Here is a 15,240-nt window from a genome sequence, read left to right as displayed (position 1 = left end):
ATAATCACTTTGCAATCTTTTGTTAGAAAATAACTTCAAGTAAATGATCGTGTATTTGGTATGTTTCCTAGTTTTAGAAGGAAAACTGCATATTCACTTTAATTTGCTAGACACTTTGATCTCTCGTATCATTCTAGGCTAGACGTGGTTTCTGAGGCCTTTCTTCATGTTTAGGCAGTTTGAAAAGATACAGAACTCTAGAACAAAAATTAATCTTTCAAATCGGCACCCTTAAATCCCATTCAGATTTCATTCAACTTATCATTCTTGTATTTCTAATGTTAGACAAGTTACCAAGCAGTCCTACTAATAACGTAGCTCCATCTTCATAAACTTTTCATATATAAACTTGACATAGTTTTTTTTTCGTTTTTTCACAAGCGTGGGACAAGGAAAAAATTCTGAGTTCCCATGACGAATCGAACCTCAAACCTTCGGATTCCGCGCTCCGATGCTTTACCACTGAGCCACATAGACTCCACGGTTAGCGAAGTTCATATGACACCCGTCCTGCATGCTGCTAAGATCAACAATGTTGATAGCGTAATATTTGTAGATAGAACTTGTCATAATTCGCTCAAGCTGGCGAAAGGCTGACGCTGAAGACGTCAGCTTCAGAAACTATTTACATTATAAACTTATTTTATTAAACCAAATTATCTCGGCGTGCACAAAGGTTTCTTTAGAATATTACCTACTTTTCTACGATTTTGTTTCTATCCTGTCAAGACTCGATAAATACGAAAAGTTCGAATCAAATTCGGTAATCGAAAATGGTATATTTTTTAAGAAAAATATAATCTCAGTGGGGAAAAATTAGCTCAAGATGTTTGTGTTGTTCAAGATACCTGGTGAAACTTACACAAACAAAGCAATATTTGGAAATATAAGCTGCTGACCATTTACCAATCTTTCAATGATCGTAAAGTTATTGTAAAGTTAGCAGAGGGTTGAAGCAAATTCTTTCACTTTTAACACCCGATAATTGGTAACAAATCAAAGTTAACACACTAAGAAATGCAAAACCCCAGCGAGGATACCCAATGGAACGATGCCTTACGTCGACACGGAATTTTACCCGAAAAAGAAGTTAGTGAAGATCAACTTATCGATCTTGTAGAAGAAACTGTCCAACAGAAAACAGGAAATGTAGTGAAAGCGTATGAAGATATGACTTTAGAGGAACTTGAGGAACTGGAAGATGAAGAAGATGAACGTGTTTTGCTACAGTATAGGTAGGAAATTTTTTTTGTACGGATTTTATTTTCTTATCTCGGCATGAAGTGGACGTGAAAGCTATTGCTGTCAATGACAATCTTGCTTTTACCATATAAGGCAATGAAAACTTGAAGTATGAAAATGGTAAACCTTAGCTGATTCAAAATAAAAATACCTTGTGTTAAGGAGTTAAAGACAGATACTTGCCAATTGTCAGTTCAGTCAACAAAATAACTTTTTTCTTTTTACTCTTACCTGACGTTACCTGGTTTTTCATGTCAAGAAAACCCTAGATGGTTAGAAATTTCACCATTCCCGACCTGTCTCAGAGTTTTCAGACTAAGGAAGTTTTGGAATGGAAGACATCCCTGACTTTCTGAGATGGTTGAAAATCAGAGGCATTTATATGTATTTATTACATATTATATTATCGCTGTGATGAACCACACAATGCTTTTGAAATTCATTTGTTTTATAATTTTTAATGAAAACAGTACATGTTTCAGATGAAGCATCATCCATTGTCAGTTTTTTAATGAGAAACAAAATGAAATTATGCAATAAATAGTATAATAAAGTGAGATGTTAACAAGAATAATTAAAAAAACCAAAAAAAAAGTGAAACTATTTATTCTAAGGGAGACTGATTAGTTTGAAAGGGATAAATTAAGATCAGTGTTTGACCTGCAAATTTAAAGACGGCTGCGCCCAAAGGATGTGCATGGCTTCCTTAATTTTCAATTGGAAGCTTGTGGAAGCAGAGTCCAGAATTTTAAAACAATCTTCTGAACAAAGTGAGCGACAATTTTCAGAACCTCTAAGGTACTTATATTTTCTCTGCGTGTCCCAGATTTCTGCAATGATCAGAGATTATTGAAGATAAGAAAAACTCATACTTTTACTGTTGGGGACATTGGTGATAATTTTACCTGGTTACCAATTTCCTTATATTGTTTGGCTCCACTGCTCATGAGTCACAAATGAAGTGTTGAAGTGGTGTCTATAATCTACCAAGACAAACATCTGGTACTCTCTCAATTTACATCCACAAAATCTGCAATAGTTGGGAAATAGTGAAATTACCAATCATCTAGGATTTCCCTACATGTGAAAACCAGCTTTTACCTAATAAATATCTTAAACAGTGTATTGAAATTCTTGATGTTGTAAAGTGAGTTTTATTATCAGAATGGTTCAAAGTTAGTCCTAAGACTGGTTGACTACAGACTCCCTGTGTGACTGTTTGCCTATTGAATTTTCACCTTTTTCTTCTATCCAATTGTTATAATCTGTGTTAATCTCTGAGGTTTATATAACTGATTATGCATGTAAGAGAACAAACTAGTCATTTGTGTTTCTCACCCACCCCTCTCTTGTGAAAGTGGAGGCACTCTACCAGTTTGAAGGATACCCTAGGTGGCATGTAGAGATGAGTCCTTGTGGTACATCTTTGGGACAGACTGTATTGTTTAAAGTGACTGCGACTCTTTTTCTTGTTAGATTCATAGGTATGACCTTAAATCATTCTAAACCCTTTAACTCCCATGAGTGACCAAGACAGCATTTCTCCTTACAATATCAATACAATATCAACCAGATAAGTAACGAGAATAAAGAAAAATATCAGTTTGGGGATAATTAGTTGATCCAATACTAAATTCTCTGAACGAACATTAAAAGAATATTGTATGGTTGACAGTAAGGAGAATTACAAATTTGATCTGGGAGTTAAAGGATTAATTTAAGCATCTTGTTCTTTGGATACAAAATCCTATAAACATTTTCATTAAAACTCCAGAGACACAGGGCACTGAATGGTATCTAGGATTATTCTTTCACCTGTACATCTTCTTAGAGGGAGTCACCATTTCTCTACATTTGAGTATTATGGTTTTTTATTTTTATTTATTTAATTTGGTTTATTTGAAGACAACAAAGATTGGCAGAAATACAGAAATTTCAGAAGGCATCCAAATTTGGTGATGTTAGAGAGATTTCTGCCCAGGACTATGTGGACGAAGTCAATAAAGCTGGCAAAGGAATCTGGGTTGTTCTTCATCTCTACAAGCCTGGGTATCCTTTTGTGATCCACATGTGTCAATTTGTTATAAATAAGGATCAGTCTCTGTTTGATCCTTAAGAATGACTTGCATAGAATTTCTCTTCACAGTATCACCTTTGAATCACACAGTAAGGTCATGAGAATGGAGAAAATGATCAACAACCAAAGAAGCCCTTGATTGTTAAACAAATTCTCCTTGTCAACACCTTAGGAAATGTATAGAGAACAGTGTGGAGAATATGCATTATGATATTAGGGTGTAGAGGATTGAAAAAAAAAGCTTGCATCTACCATGGAATATTTTGTGGACTAGCATGGAGCACCTTGCGTCTATCATGGAATACAATGTTACAAGTATAAGAAAGCAATTAACATTAAAATGTTTTTCCCTTAAACATCCATATTTTAAAAAATAACCATGGTAGAAATGTTATCGTTTCCTCTCAAAAGAAGCAACCTTTTACTTGTAAGAAAGATAAACTGAAATCTTTAAGTCCCAAAAGTGATTAACTTGTAACTTCTCTCTATAATATCCCCCACATTATCCAGCAAGCAGGTAATAAGAATACTCAAACTCATCAGGTAGAGGTTGTTATCTTGATCCAGCACCAAATTCTCAGAACTCATTGACAAGGAAATGGGTGGCAGTTAGACAGGAGAATTAACAAACAGATCTTGTGAATTAAAGGGTCAGCTGAAAATCAAGTCTGGGACTGCTGAACATGTCTTGAGATTAAAAAAATATGATTATTATTTTTTACAAAACATGCATTTAACAGTCATATCTTCCTTAACCTAGCAAAGTGTTCCATTATGTACACTAGTAAATCAGTTCCTCACGCGCCTGGCTGAGAAGTTTCCGACCACAAAATTTTTAAAGAGTGTATCAACAACATGTATACCAAACTATCCTGACAGACATCTTCCAACGATATTTATCTACTGCGAAGAGGACATGAAGAAACAGTTTGTAGGACCTTTTGCATTTGGAGGAATGAATCTTAAGATTGAAGGTAAGTTGTATTGAATAAAAAGAGAGAGGCAGAGATCTGATGATAACTGAATTCTCTGGTACTGTGCAGTAGTCTCTCTTTAAATTTCAGTGCTTTGAGCTATTGGTTTTGTTTTTTTTTTTAACTCTTTACACCCTCACATCAGTATCAGTATTCTCTTTACTGCTCTCTATACATTTCTTTAGGTTGTGATGAGGAGAATTTGTGTAACAATCAAGAGATTTGTTATTCTTGTGACCTAAGTGTGTGATTCAGAGCTGACATTATATGGAGAAATTAGATGCTAGTCACTCTTAGGTCAAAGGGCATATTACAATCCTAAATGTCTCCAGTCATGATGGCACAACTATAAACAAATCAATTTATGTTCCATATTTATTTCTTGTTTAGTGATTAATATTGGTGCCATATCTCTATACTCTATATTTATAGAATTGGAATGGATGTTGGCTGAAACTGGGGCAGTAAAAACAGACTTAGAAGAGGATCCACGTAAAAAGAATAAAGTTCATGATGTTATGACAAGTTCTTTGCAACAGATGAACGCTAAGGATTCAGATAGTGATGATGATGAATAGCATCCAGAGAGCAATTACTGGATATATTTACTTTACTTCCCAACAAACTTAAAGCTTCAACGTCCCCCCTGCCTTGGGTAACTCACCAGCATTTGACCATGGTCTGTGCCTAGGGGGGTGGGAAATCTGAACCTTGCCCTGCTGGGGTGGGGTGGGAATACAAGTAGAATGCAATAATTGAATCTTTAAATGTTGAGGTGTTCAAGGTAAATAGTTTCATTTTGCAAGTGAATGGCTCAGAAGAAACGGTCTACAAGGTCTGGGTTTCAACACTTTGTCAATGTGTAGAAGGTCACTGTCACTGATATGGCCTTGTACAAAAAAATTGGCTCGGGCATTGAAACACAAGCTTTACCCTGAGGGGGGGGGGGGGGGAGGGGAGATATTCGAATAAATTTATGGTCAAAAGTTCAAATGCCCAAAGCATTGCTTGGGGGAGGGGAGGGAGAGGAAATGTTGGAGCTTGGAATTGCAGGATGCATTATGTCAGATATTTAAAAATCATCTTGAAAATTATCTCAAGAAACAAATTTAAGAAATCCCTGTTTATTTGATTAAGCACCCAACCTCAAATAAGGAGGAGTTTTGATTATTACTTCATGACTCACTTACAATCTCTTAATTCACTGCCTGTGTATAGACATCTAAACATTTTGTTATTATTTCTTGTTTTGTTGCAAAGTTAACTTAATACTTGCTGAAAATGGTGGGGATCAAATAAGCACCCAAGTTTGAAAAAGTGCCCTCCTCAGATAAGTGCCAGCTCCAAAGGTTCAAACATTTTATGAGTGCCCAGAGCACTTTGCAAGTAATTACAGTATCTACCTATCACTTAATTTTTTTAATAGACAGAAAAGTGGTGGGGAAACTTTTTTTAATTACTTAGAGGGGACAAATAAATGAGCTAAGGAGAGTTTAAAAAAAAAAGGCTCTTTTTAACCTGTGTCAGTTGTCCTCTTCACAACCAATGTTAGCAATTGTGCTCTCAATTTTTGGCAGTAGGAGGCCTGGGTACAAGATTTGGGAAAATTCTTTTACCACTGACTCTCTCCAATAAGTCGAAATCATAAACACAGATTTCAAGATTTTTCTTTGGTTTTATTGCAAATATTTGCTTTAAAAATACATTAACAGTTTTTTGCCAACATATCTATCTTCTCTGGCTATTTACAATTGATCATTGAAGATCATGTACATTGAGGAGAATTCCTCCTTAAATAATTTTGTCACTGTATTATTTGGGTCAAATTGTTACTTCTCACAGTCCTAATACGTCGTGGTACTTACATTAAATAAACAATAACTTTTAACTTTTATTTGAAATAAGTTTCCACCTTTGAAATGATATATATGACTATTAACTTGTAATTAAAACTACAGATTTGGAAACAAAAATTACCGCTACGTAAATCTTGTGTCTTTATCGTGTTTAGTAAAATAAAATTAAGTTAGATTTCTCGAGAAAAAAAATAAACTGGCGCGCTAGATAGGAGGCTTGTCGTGTTCCAAGAACGCATGAGAAACGCGTCTTAAACGCGATAGAAACGCGTTACAAGGACAATCTGGCAAAGCCACCCAACCCTTTCACTCCTACAAGTGACGAGGAACTAATTTCCTCTTACAGTATCAATACAATATTGAGCAGACAGGTGATGAGAATAAAGAAAAATATCAACAAAAAGAAACTGATTTGACTTCACACCAAATTCTCGTAACTTACATCGATGGAAATGTAGGTAGGTGAAATTGTGGAAGTGAAAGAGTTATTCTAACGAGCTGATGTATCTGCAAACCGTGATAAATAAATAATGTAATGTATTTCTGTACGATGAACCGTGAGTCATTAAATAATATTGTTATAGACAACTGAGGATTTGAGTAACTAACGAGGTAAATGAGAGTATTTTAAAGTTCTGTTGATCAACAAAAGTATATCGCAAGATCTGGCGATCGAAATGATAAGGTCATCTAGACTTAATAAACCTTATTCTTATCGCCGCGTATTTAATTCGTCGACTGGCAAATTCAAAGAGCTGTTGTTGTAACCAATTCTTAAACACTTGCTCTTTTTGTTAACGGTTGAAAACCTAAAAATGTCTCTGCTTGAAACAACGGAGGCTAAGTGCAATTTCCCATTGACCAATCACCAACTGATATCTTAAACAGACCAATATATGAGACCTCATGAAGAAGAAACGTATTGCCAATGCTAAGCGCGGGAAAACGACAGCCGGTGAAATACGCAAGGAAACGAATGAAACGTACTTGAGAGAAAACTTTGCTGCTAATTGGTTACAAATACTGTAAACTTGCTCTGATTGGTTGAATATTTTTAGCCAAAGAGAGCTATGCAAACCTAATCTAATCTAACGCAGACGCACAAAATAACGCAAGAAAACTATAAGTAGACTATCACCGTTTGGGATAACATTTCTAACATGTCCGAATTTTTTACGAAAGCTCCATCAGTGCTTACTTGTTCTTACATAGTAAGAAAAACATCAAAATTTTGCAGAAAAAGATCTGAATTAACGGGCTGTACCGCCCAAGCTTTTACAAGGAAATTAATAACGTTTCGCGACTCTTCGGCTGAAAAAGGAGACACCCAAATTCTGACACTATATATTCGTACCCGGACAAACCTTTTTCACTAAACCGACAATAGCTACATTAAACATTCCGACGATGCAACACAGGTCACAACACAGCGGTCGAACGTCAACCGCTGTGTTTCGCTCATAATTTACAATAATGATAGGCATCGGAATACTTTGACGAGGCTAAACAGCTTCCTGTTATACCTGGTATCACAGAAAAGCTACTAGACAATAACAGCCGTAGTCAATACATCTTCGTGAGGCAAACTAGGAGAATACCATCATTATCACCGATCAAAAAACCACAGTGAGGTTTATCGGCCAGCGGCTTGCCGTAAAAAGCATGTGCGTTAAAACTTAAAGAACCCAGTTCTACTCGGTTTTGAAATGCTGTTGCATCCATACCCAAAGCTGGAAACAAGAAAACTTCCCCGCAAGTATAGTTTGGTTATATTCTGAGTAAAAATACTTCTCCAGATGGAGCTTGGAAGATTTGCCAAACAGTTTTTTCATCACAACATTTAAGTTTTCCCCTTAAAAGTCCGTTCACGTTTTACGAGTCGACGAACCATGCCCTAAAATGCATGTTGGACGCAATGTATACGCGTATTGCATGCGTATTTAACGCGGTCAAATAAAGTGATTGGGGTACAAAAAAAAGTACGTCAGTGCAAATACAAATGTTTCTGCTGCGGCTGTATTTTGATAAACTAAATTTGCAATTCGTTGCTTGGCAACATACTTTTTTTTCAATCGGCCGATTTTTATTTGTTTTTTTCAACACCGCCTGCGGTCGATATTTAAGACTGTCTGAGACAATCCAGCACAATATATTAATTCCAAAAACACTTAACGAGAGTGATTCAATTTGACAATTTGAAGACTTCATCTCCAATTTAAAATGAAAATACATTATGACTTTTCATGGCAGCCAAGAAACGACATCATCGTTTCGTGGCTACCATCAATTACTGCGTTTTTCACGTTCCCTCCTCTACAAGGGAAAAACGCCGAAAGAACGTAGAAAGGACATAAAAGGCGCGTTTGCTTCGCAAACTGTAACTAAATTTTTTTGTGTGAAATTTAAGGTTTCATTCAAGTTTCTTTCTCGTAACAGAAACATTTGCACTTGACTAACAGTACTGGCTTTTTAATTCTATATTGAATTTGCAGATGGTGTTAGTTAAATAATAGATTAATATAACTTTAATTATATTTAACTATAAATTGCGTTGATTTTTGACCTACTCTTGTTAGGGAAGCCCCTTTGCTCGGCCGTTCTTCTTTATTCCAACTAACCATTTTGTGTTTTTGTACAACAAGAACGAATGGTACGTGTTTTCTTCCTGAATTTCCTTAAAAACACAGTTTAGCGACGGTTCCTCCTATTTCGATTAGAAGAAAAATAAACAGTGTGAGGAGAATTGGCGGAAGTTTAAAAGCCTTATAGCAGCAGAATTGGAGTGAAAAGAACGCAAAATATTCCTTTTTCCTATTTGCGCCTGTGTATCGAGCACAACGCTGTGGCCAATCACAGCATAGGTATCAAAGCAGTCAGCTAATGAGAACTTGAAGCGCATACGGTGTTAAACCTGGGAAAATGCTCAGGGCTACTTCACCTGTAGCCCTTGAAGCTTTCGTGTGATTGGTTGAGAAAGATCAACCAATCAGAGAGTAGCAACAGTAAAAACTAGTGACTCAATCTAGATTTCTCGGCCGGTATAAAGAGCAGCCATTAAATCCCTATCTCTTAACAATCACATAAAACTGAGCATTTCTACTTACAATTCCGTGTAAGACACCTTTTTCACTGAACGATAAATATCTTTGACTTGTCAAGCCCAGTATCATTAGCAACCCGGTCCCGATTGAGTGGAACTCCAATTCAGCTGTTGGAACATGAAAAAAATAAAGTAGGTTAGTTTCCTGGAATACCGCTCAGTATGTGTTAGTGATAGTTAAAAAAAGTTGTTTATCGTAAGACAACACAGCGGTCAAACGTCGAGTATGCGCAAATAGATCAATTTTGGCCGACCGCACGCCAATTTCCTGCGCAAAATTTCGAAAAACACAACTTGGTTCCGAAAGTACGCCTCATTCGTTAAAACGTTCGCGCATGCACACGCGTCTGACCGCTGTGTTTCGTGATACTTTGCTGTCAGATCAGGTTGAGCTTCGGCAAGCCTGTATGAGTGCTAAAAAGCCCACTCAAAAACCAAAGGGGTAGGGCAAGTTTGGTTCTTTGTCAAATGACAGGGGTGTAAAGCCTTCTCGACTCCTTTTTTCGATCTTCTGGAGTCTCTACGGGGAAGGAACGCAGGCTCACTTCCCAAACTGCGGCGGGAAATCGAGCCTTAAAAGTACTTGAAGAGTAGAGTTTTTTGTCTGAAGATCACATCATGTGACTCGTATCACGGTTTATACCTAGACCTTTCCATTCAAATTAGGTCACTTGACTTCTTCGTTTTTTTTTATTTAAAACAAAAAAATTTATTGAAGCACTTACCTAGAGGAGAATTACTGTCCGTAGTCCCGTCCACGGTTCCATCGCGTTTAATTCTTAAAAGGTAACCATTGCGATTAAATAATTTTCCCCTCCGTACGTATGTCGGAGGTTTTTTATGCAAGTTTCTGTCCATTTGTGGTTTATTCATCGTAAGGCGCATATACACCTGATGTTCAGGTGAGATAAATGCCTGTTCTACGTTATCCGAGTCATCATCGAAACCACTCGCCTCCCTTCGACTGCCCTTCGGCGAGTTTCCGACCGGCAGCGCTTCCGACGGAAGGAAACTTGACTGGGAAACACACAACAGCAAAATCCAACTCAGCGCATTTGCCAATAAAACCTGGAAACAAGTAACAACATTTTGACTCAGTAACTGCGGCAACCAGGCCATAACAATGGTTTAGATTTCTCTTTGAGAGCATAAAGGCTTAATGAGATGGTTGCGTTGCATGTGCTTTCAAATCACTACCGGCCTTGGCCAGAGTTTCCTCTCGATGAACGGAAACAAGAAGTAAACTCTTTCAAATTTTATTTTACCTTTTTAAAGGTTTTTCTCAGGAAAACAATCAACTCTTACCTTCATCAGAAACCTCAGTGAATCAACATAACCAGGTCAGATCAAAACAGTCTTATAATTCAGTCTTATAAGGTCAGTAAGAGTTTAGTTTCACAGAGAAACAATAAACATTCTGATTTCTAAGGCATTGTATACGTTGGAATGTCTTTCACCTAGCACCTTTGTGAGATAATGAGAACAGTTTTTAATTAATATTCTTTTTTTGAACTCGCCGTAACTAAAAGTTAAACGTGCGTTAAAAATTCACTCTTTCGGCAAAGCCGTTTACTTTTCGCTCTACAATTCGCAAGAGAAAACAGAACATTAAAATGATTTGGCTTAACGTACACTTCTATAGTAAGTACATGAAGATCTAGAATAAAGGCGCTGGACATAAGGACGTTTTGAACAAAACACGTGAAACTTGGATGTGCAAAAATTTAAGTGACATAAAAGGTGCTATCTAGAATGGAAACAAAGAGATGTTTCTATTGAGGCAGGCCAAGGTCAACCTCATTTCAAAACAAGAGCTATTTGTTTTGAAAACAACCGACGTTTACCTCCTACGGTCGCCTGACATGAATCAGGTGATACTGTACACGAGTGTCAAATACGACTTCAATAGGGTAGCGAGGGTTGATTATCTCGTTCACACTTTCTCAGGTGAGAAAGTTGTATAGCCTTGGTGGCGTGCTTTCAGGCTGTCAGAACAAAGTTGTCTTTCAAGAATTATAAACTGCCCGATAAGGCCCAAAACATTAAATAGATAAATCAAGAGGAAACTGTGGTTAAATAAGCATTTTGTACGAAAGTTATCGATTTTTTCCTATTTATTATTCAAAGAACGTTTTAATATTGTTTTCTCTTAGTCTGTGAGACAGCGGATGTTTTCCACTAAACTTCCGCGCGGGAAACTGGCACGCGGCTGGCCGAGATTGTTTCCCTTGCGCATGCCTTAAGTTTGACCGCTGTTTTTTTCCCACCCTCTCACCAATCCCTTTGCCAGAAGACACAGCTGACTGATGTCTGCGCTTTTCTTTTACAGAACAGCCTCCAAAAAATTTGTACACCCGCAAAATATTTTTAAAAGTTAATTTTTTCTTTAATAACACTGGGAATAGGAAAATGCCTTCAACGACAGCAAAACGCCCCGATTTTAAATGCCAGCCACCTTTTTCTCCACAAATTTATCTGAATTTTTCACCTCGAACACTTGAGCCCGCTGTATTGACTGCATACCTGTGACGTAGCAGTTCGTTCTTCAACTCTGCCTTGCCAGAACTCTTTTGTCAATGCCGTAAAAGTCAAGAAAGGATAAACCCCTTGTAAGGAAATGTCATGGAAGTTCAGGCTTGCTAAATTTAGAAACCCACCATCCGGAAATTCGTTAAGGGTTTCTTAAGTATCCTAAAAAATATTGTCGTCATTTCCGGGCTAATATTCGGGTGCAACATAGAAACAGCCTCAAGGAAAAATAGTGGTCAGCGGTGTCACATTACAGAGTAAAAGTGTGTGGGTAGATATTGTTTACAAATGTATTCCTCCGTATTTGCATCGGCGACTTAGCGTTTCGGTGCTTTGATTCCATCTGATAAAACTGTGGTATGAAAAGATTGCACTTGATAAAAAATTAAAATTTTACTGTGGTTTTATCGCGTCACATGAATTCCGAAGTATTGGATATGAGGTTCTTTTCAAAGTAGCTTGTAATAATGGCAATTGTGTTTTGAGCAAATGAGCTCTGCTTTCTCGGATATTTTAAATCACTACGATACTTTCTCGAAGCCTTTGTTTGCGTAACGATAGATAAACGCTGATGCAATCGATGTCAGTTTTGACTCATAATCGTTGAATGGGAAGTTGAAGTGATAATCTCGCCGACGTGAAAAATCTAATTATCAAGAACTTGAAATTCTTTAAACAAAAACATGATCAATACGACAAAACTAAAGTGTCCAAAATCACATGATGAGTGTTTGGAATTCTTTGCTCTTTCACAACTACGTTGCGGTTTTATTAGTAATGCGTGCGTAAATAACATCTAAAAGTCTTCCGGTCTATCGGACAGGCGGTCATAGAAAAATACATAATGAGACATAATTTGCAAGTCAGCGAGGTTGCATTCTGTAATTATTACTTAGAAAATTACTCTTAATTGCTGTCAGTTTAGTCTTTAAGTGATCGGACTACATCTAAGTATAATAAGAATCGTTGAACAATTATCAATTCCCCTGAATAGACCAGTAAAATTGACCGTAAAGTAGACGTCACTTTGACAACGAATTTACGAGGAAACCTACCATCGAGCGAGGCGGGAAGTTATTAGTTTAAAACATTATATTTTACCGCGGGAGCTGACAATATTCTACTCCTCTGAAGTTCTTAAATGCCATCAGCAATTAGTAGATATCATTTCCAAAAATAAACGGAAGAGTGATCATCAAAATAAACAGTTCGAATGAACTGTTAAGATTCATCAAATCTAGTGACAGGTTGTGCTGTTTGATTCCCAAAATGAAATCTTTCATTGCTTGGAATCCCCTCGGTAAGAGCTAGAAATCGATGCAGAAATCTCGATAGTAATGTTTGATTATAAAATATTGACAACACGAAGCTTCAATTTGATCAGAATTTTCGCTGAAAATTTAACCGACAGTTATTCAAAATACTGATCCAAAGGCTTATGATTTTAATAGTGACCTTATAATAATAATTTGGCATGGCACTATATTCATCTGGTATTGGCGATGGAATTTTTCACGAAAAATTCAAGGCAAAATTTTGTTCGGAAATCTCTTGGCAACGAATTTTCAAGTTGGGAGTCACGAGACATCTTGCCTTATTAATGCTTTAACTGGTAAAAGATCTCGACAGATCTCCTTCTAAAGCCTTTTTAAGAGGCCACCGCCTACAGTTTCTATGAAGGCTGCATATCTGGCCATTTCGACCGAAAAGCAAAGAGAAGCCAATATCTTGTAATCGCCAAGCGCGTGAAACTACCTCACTCAGGAAGTTTGCACGTGGAATTCACTGCTATTCAATTTCACACACAAAACGTTTCCTAAAGCTACCGTATGTAACAATCAATTCCAGCCGAGCGTTCGAAGCGGAAAAATCTTTAAACGTTATTCATCTTGAGACTAAGAAGTAATGTACTATCAAAATAACCCCCTCAAAAGAATTCATTCATAAGTTTGTGGGCGCCAGTGTTTGTATACACACGGAACGCAAATTACTACCATGACCACTCGTCCACAACTAAACGAACTAAAACGATTTTAAAGCCCGATTTTTCATTGTTTTAACGTAAAAAGAATCATAATATTTTCGAAATTCTTGATGTACAATAATGTTGACTGTTTGACGCTCACTTTGGGAAAATACCGAGCGACAATTTCCTCAAAACGGCGTTCACATATTCTGTAATTACCGTTTGCACACGTCAGACAACCAAGTCCGAGTAAGTTCTAATTCTCACAGATAGGACAAATCAATTCTACTTCCTAGAAAGGGAGTCGTGAAACCTTACCTTGTACATACTAATAGACACTGAAATTTCATCTACTTCGCCGGATCTCTCCTGAAATTATTACCCGTCGCTAGGTAAGCTTATATTTCACCAAGCGAAGTTAAAATGAATGAGATCGGAAACACGTCGGACGATTTACCGGCGCATCCCGAAAATAAATTAAGCCCACCCACTTACTTCGAGAGGAAAGCGACGTAAAATTCTGTTAAATTTAACCTCCGATAATGATTATAGAATAAACAAAATCTTTAATGGCTTAGAGGTTTTAGACAAAAATGTGGCATCGTAGTTGAAAGCTTCTAAAGCGACAAAACAACTTAGTCGTGTTTTTCCCGCCAATCCCGAGAGGAGATGACGTAATTGGACAGCGGAGATCCCCAGAGTACGATAAGATTTCATTTACCGTGATATTTCTATCATCTCCTAAGACTTCCTCTCTTTAGCAAATCCTATCAGCTGCCTCACTAAAAACTGTGACTCGGCGTTTATTATGCGTGTTTCTATAACTACACACCCACCACGCAAATATTACATTTATGATGCATAATTTGGAGACCTTGTGATATCTTGAAATACTCCTTCGCAATCATTCACTCTAGATTTCATATGATGCCTTCTAATCGCTTCGCCTAACTTGTCTTTCAAACAATCACTCTGAAATTGCCATCGCTAGCGAATTACGTCATGGTTTTAATTTAAAAGCTAAAAAGTTATCGAAATTTCTCGACAAAACGAATGGATTTTACATCACATGACGCAAAATGGCATTTTTGTTGGACTAAAATACTTCGTTTGCGTCAGAACTATCCATGTGTTGAAAGTACCAGTTTAAGTTGACAGAGAAGCTAATATCCGTTTCAATTATTATCTTGTTTTACGAAGATTTCGTTATTTCTTCAAAATTCACAGGTAATAAATTAATCCCCTTAATTTTTGCTGTTTTGAAAGTAAATGTAATCCCTTGGGAAATTGAACATTCTAGTGTCTTCGTTAATCATTTGACTGAACAAAACCTTTTACCTGAGTGGAGGAAATTGGCACTTGCCGTAACGAACAGCACCTGTTTCGTGTCGCAATGACCCGCCCACGCTGCACATGTTGGCCGTATTGTATCAGTGTATCTCTGACTGCGCGCGAGTCAAAACATTTTTTGTGCCAAATACTTCTTATACACACCC

At 37.0% G+C, this 15,240-nt stretch overlaps 1 protein-coding gene and 1 pseudogene across 1 annotated transcript; one reads left to right on the top strand and one right to left on the bottom strand.

Moving 5' to 3' along the window:
• Positions 1-912: 912 nt before the first annotated feature.
• Positions 913-6,795, top strand: LOC131772762 (phosducin-like protein 3). Its single transcript, XM_059088716.2, has 4 exons — positions 913-1,235; positions 3,148-3,291; positions 4,085-4,293; positions 4,726-6,795. The coding sequence occupies exons 1-4, from the start codon at positions 1,018-1,020 to the stop codon at positions 4,869-4,871; spliced, it is 717 nt and encodes a 238-aa protein (XP_058944699.2). The 5' UTR covers positions 913-1,017; the 3' UTR covers positions 4,872-6,795.
• A 1,879-nt stretch (positions 6,796-8,674) lies between these two features.
• On the bottom strand, positions 8,675-14,180 carry LOC136281296 (fibroblast growth factor 1-like; annotated as a pseudogene).
• Positions 14,181-15,240: the final 1,060 nt, after the last annotated feature.

The sequence above is a fragment of the Pocillopora verrucosa genome, chromosome 5, assembly GCF_036669915.1.
Source record: "Pocillopora verrucosa isolate sample1 chromosome 5, ASM3666991v2, whole genome shotgun sequence".
Taxonomy (NCBI): Eukaryota; Metazoa; Cnidaria; class Anthozoa; order Scleractinia; family Pocilloporidae; genus Pocillopora; species Pocillopora verrucosa.
Note: the sequence above shows the minus strand (reverse complement) of the source record. Positions and strands in the feature narration are given on the sequence as shown.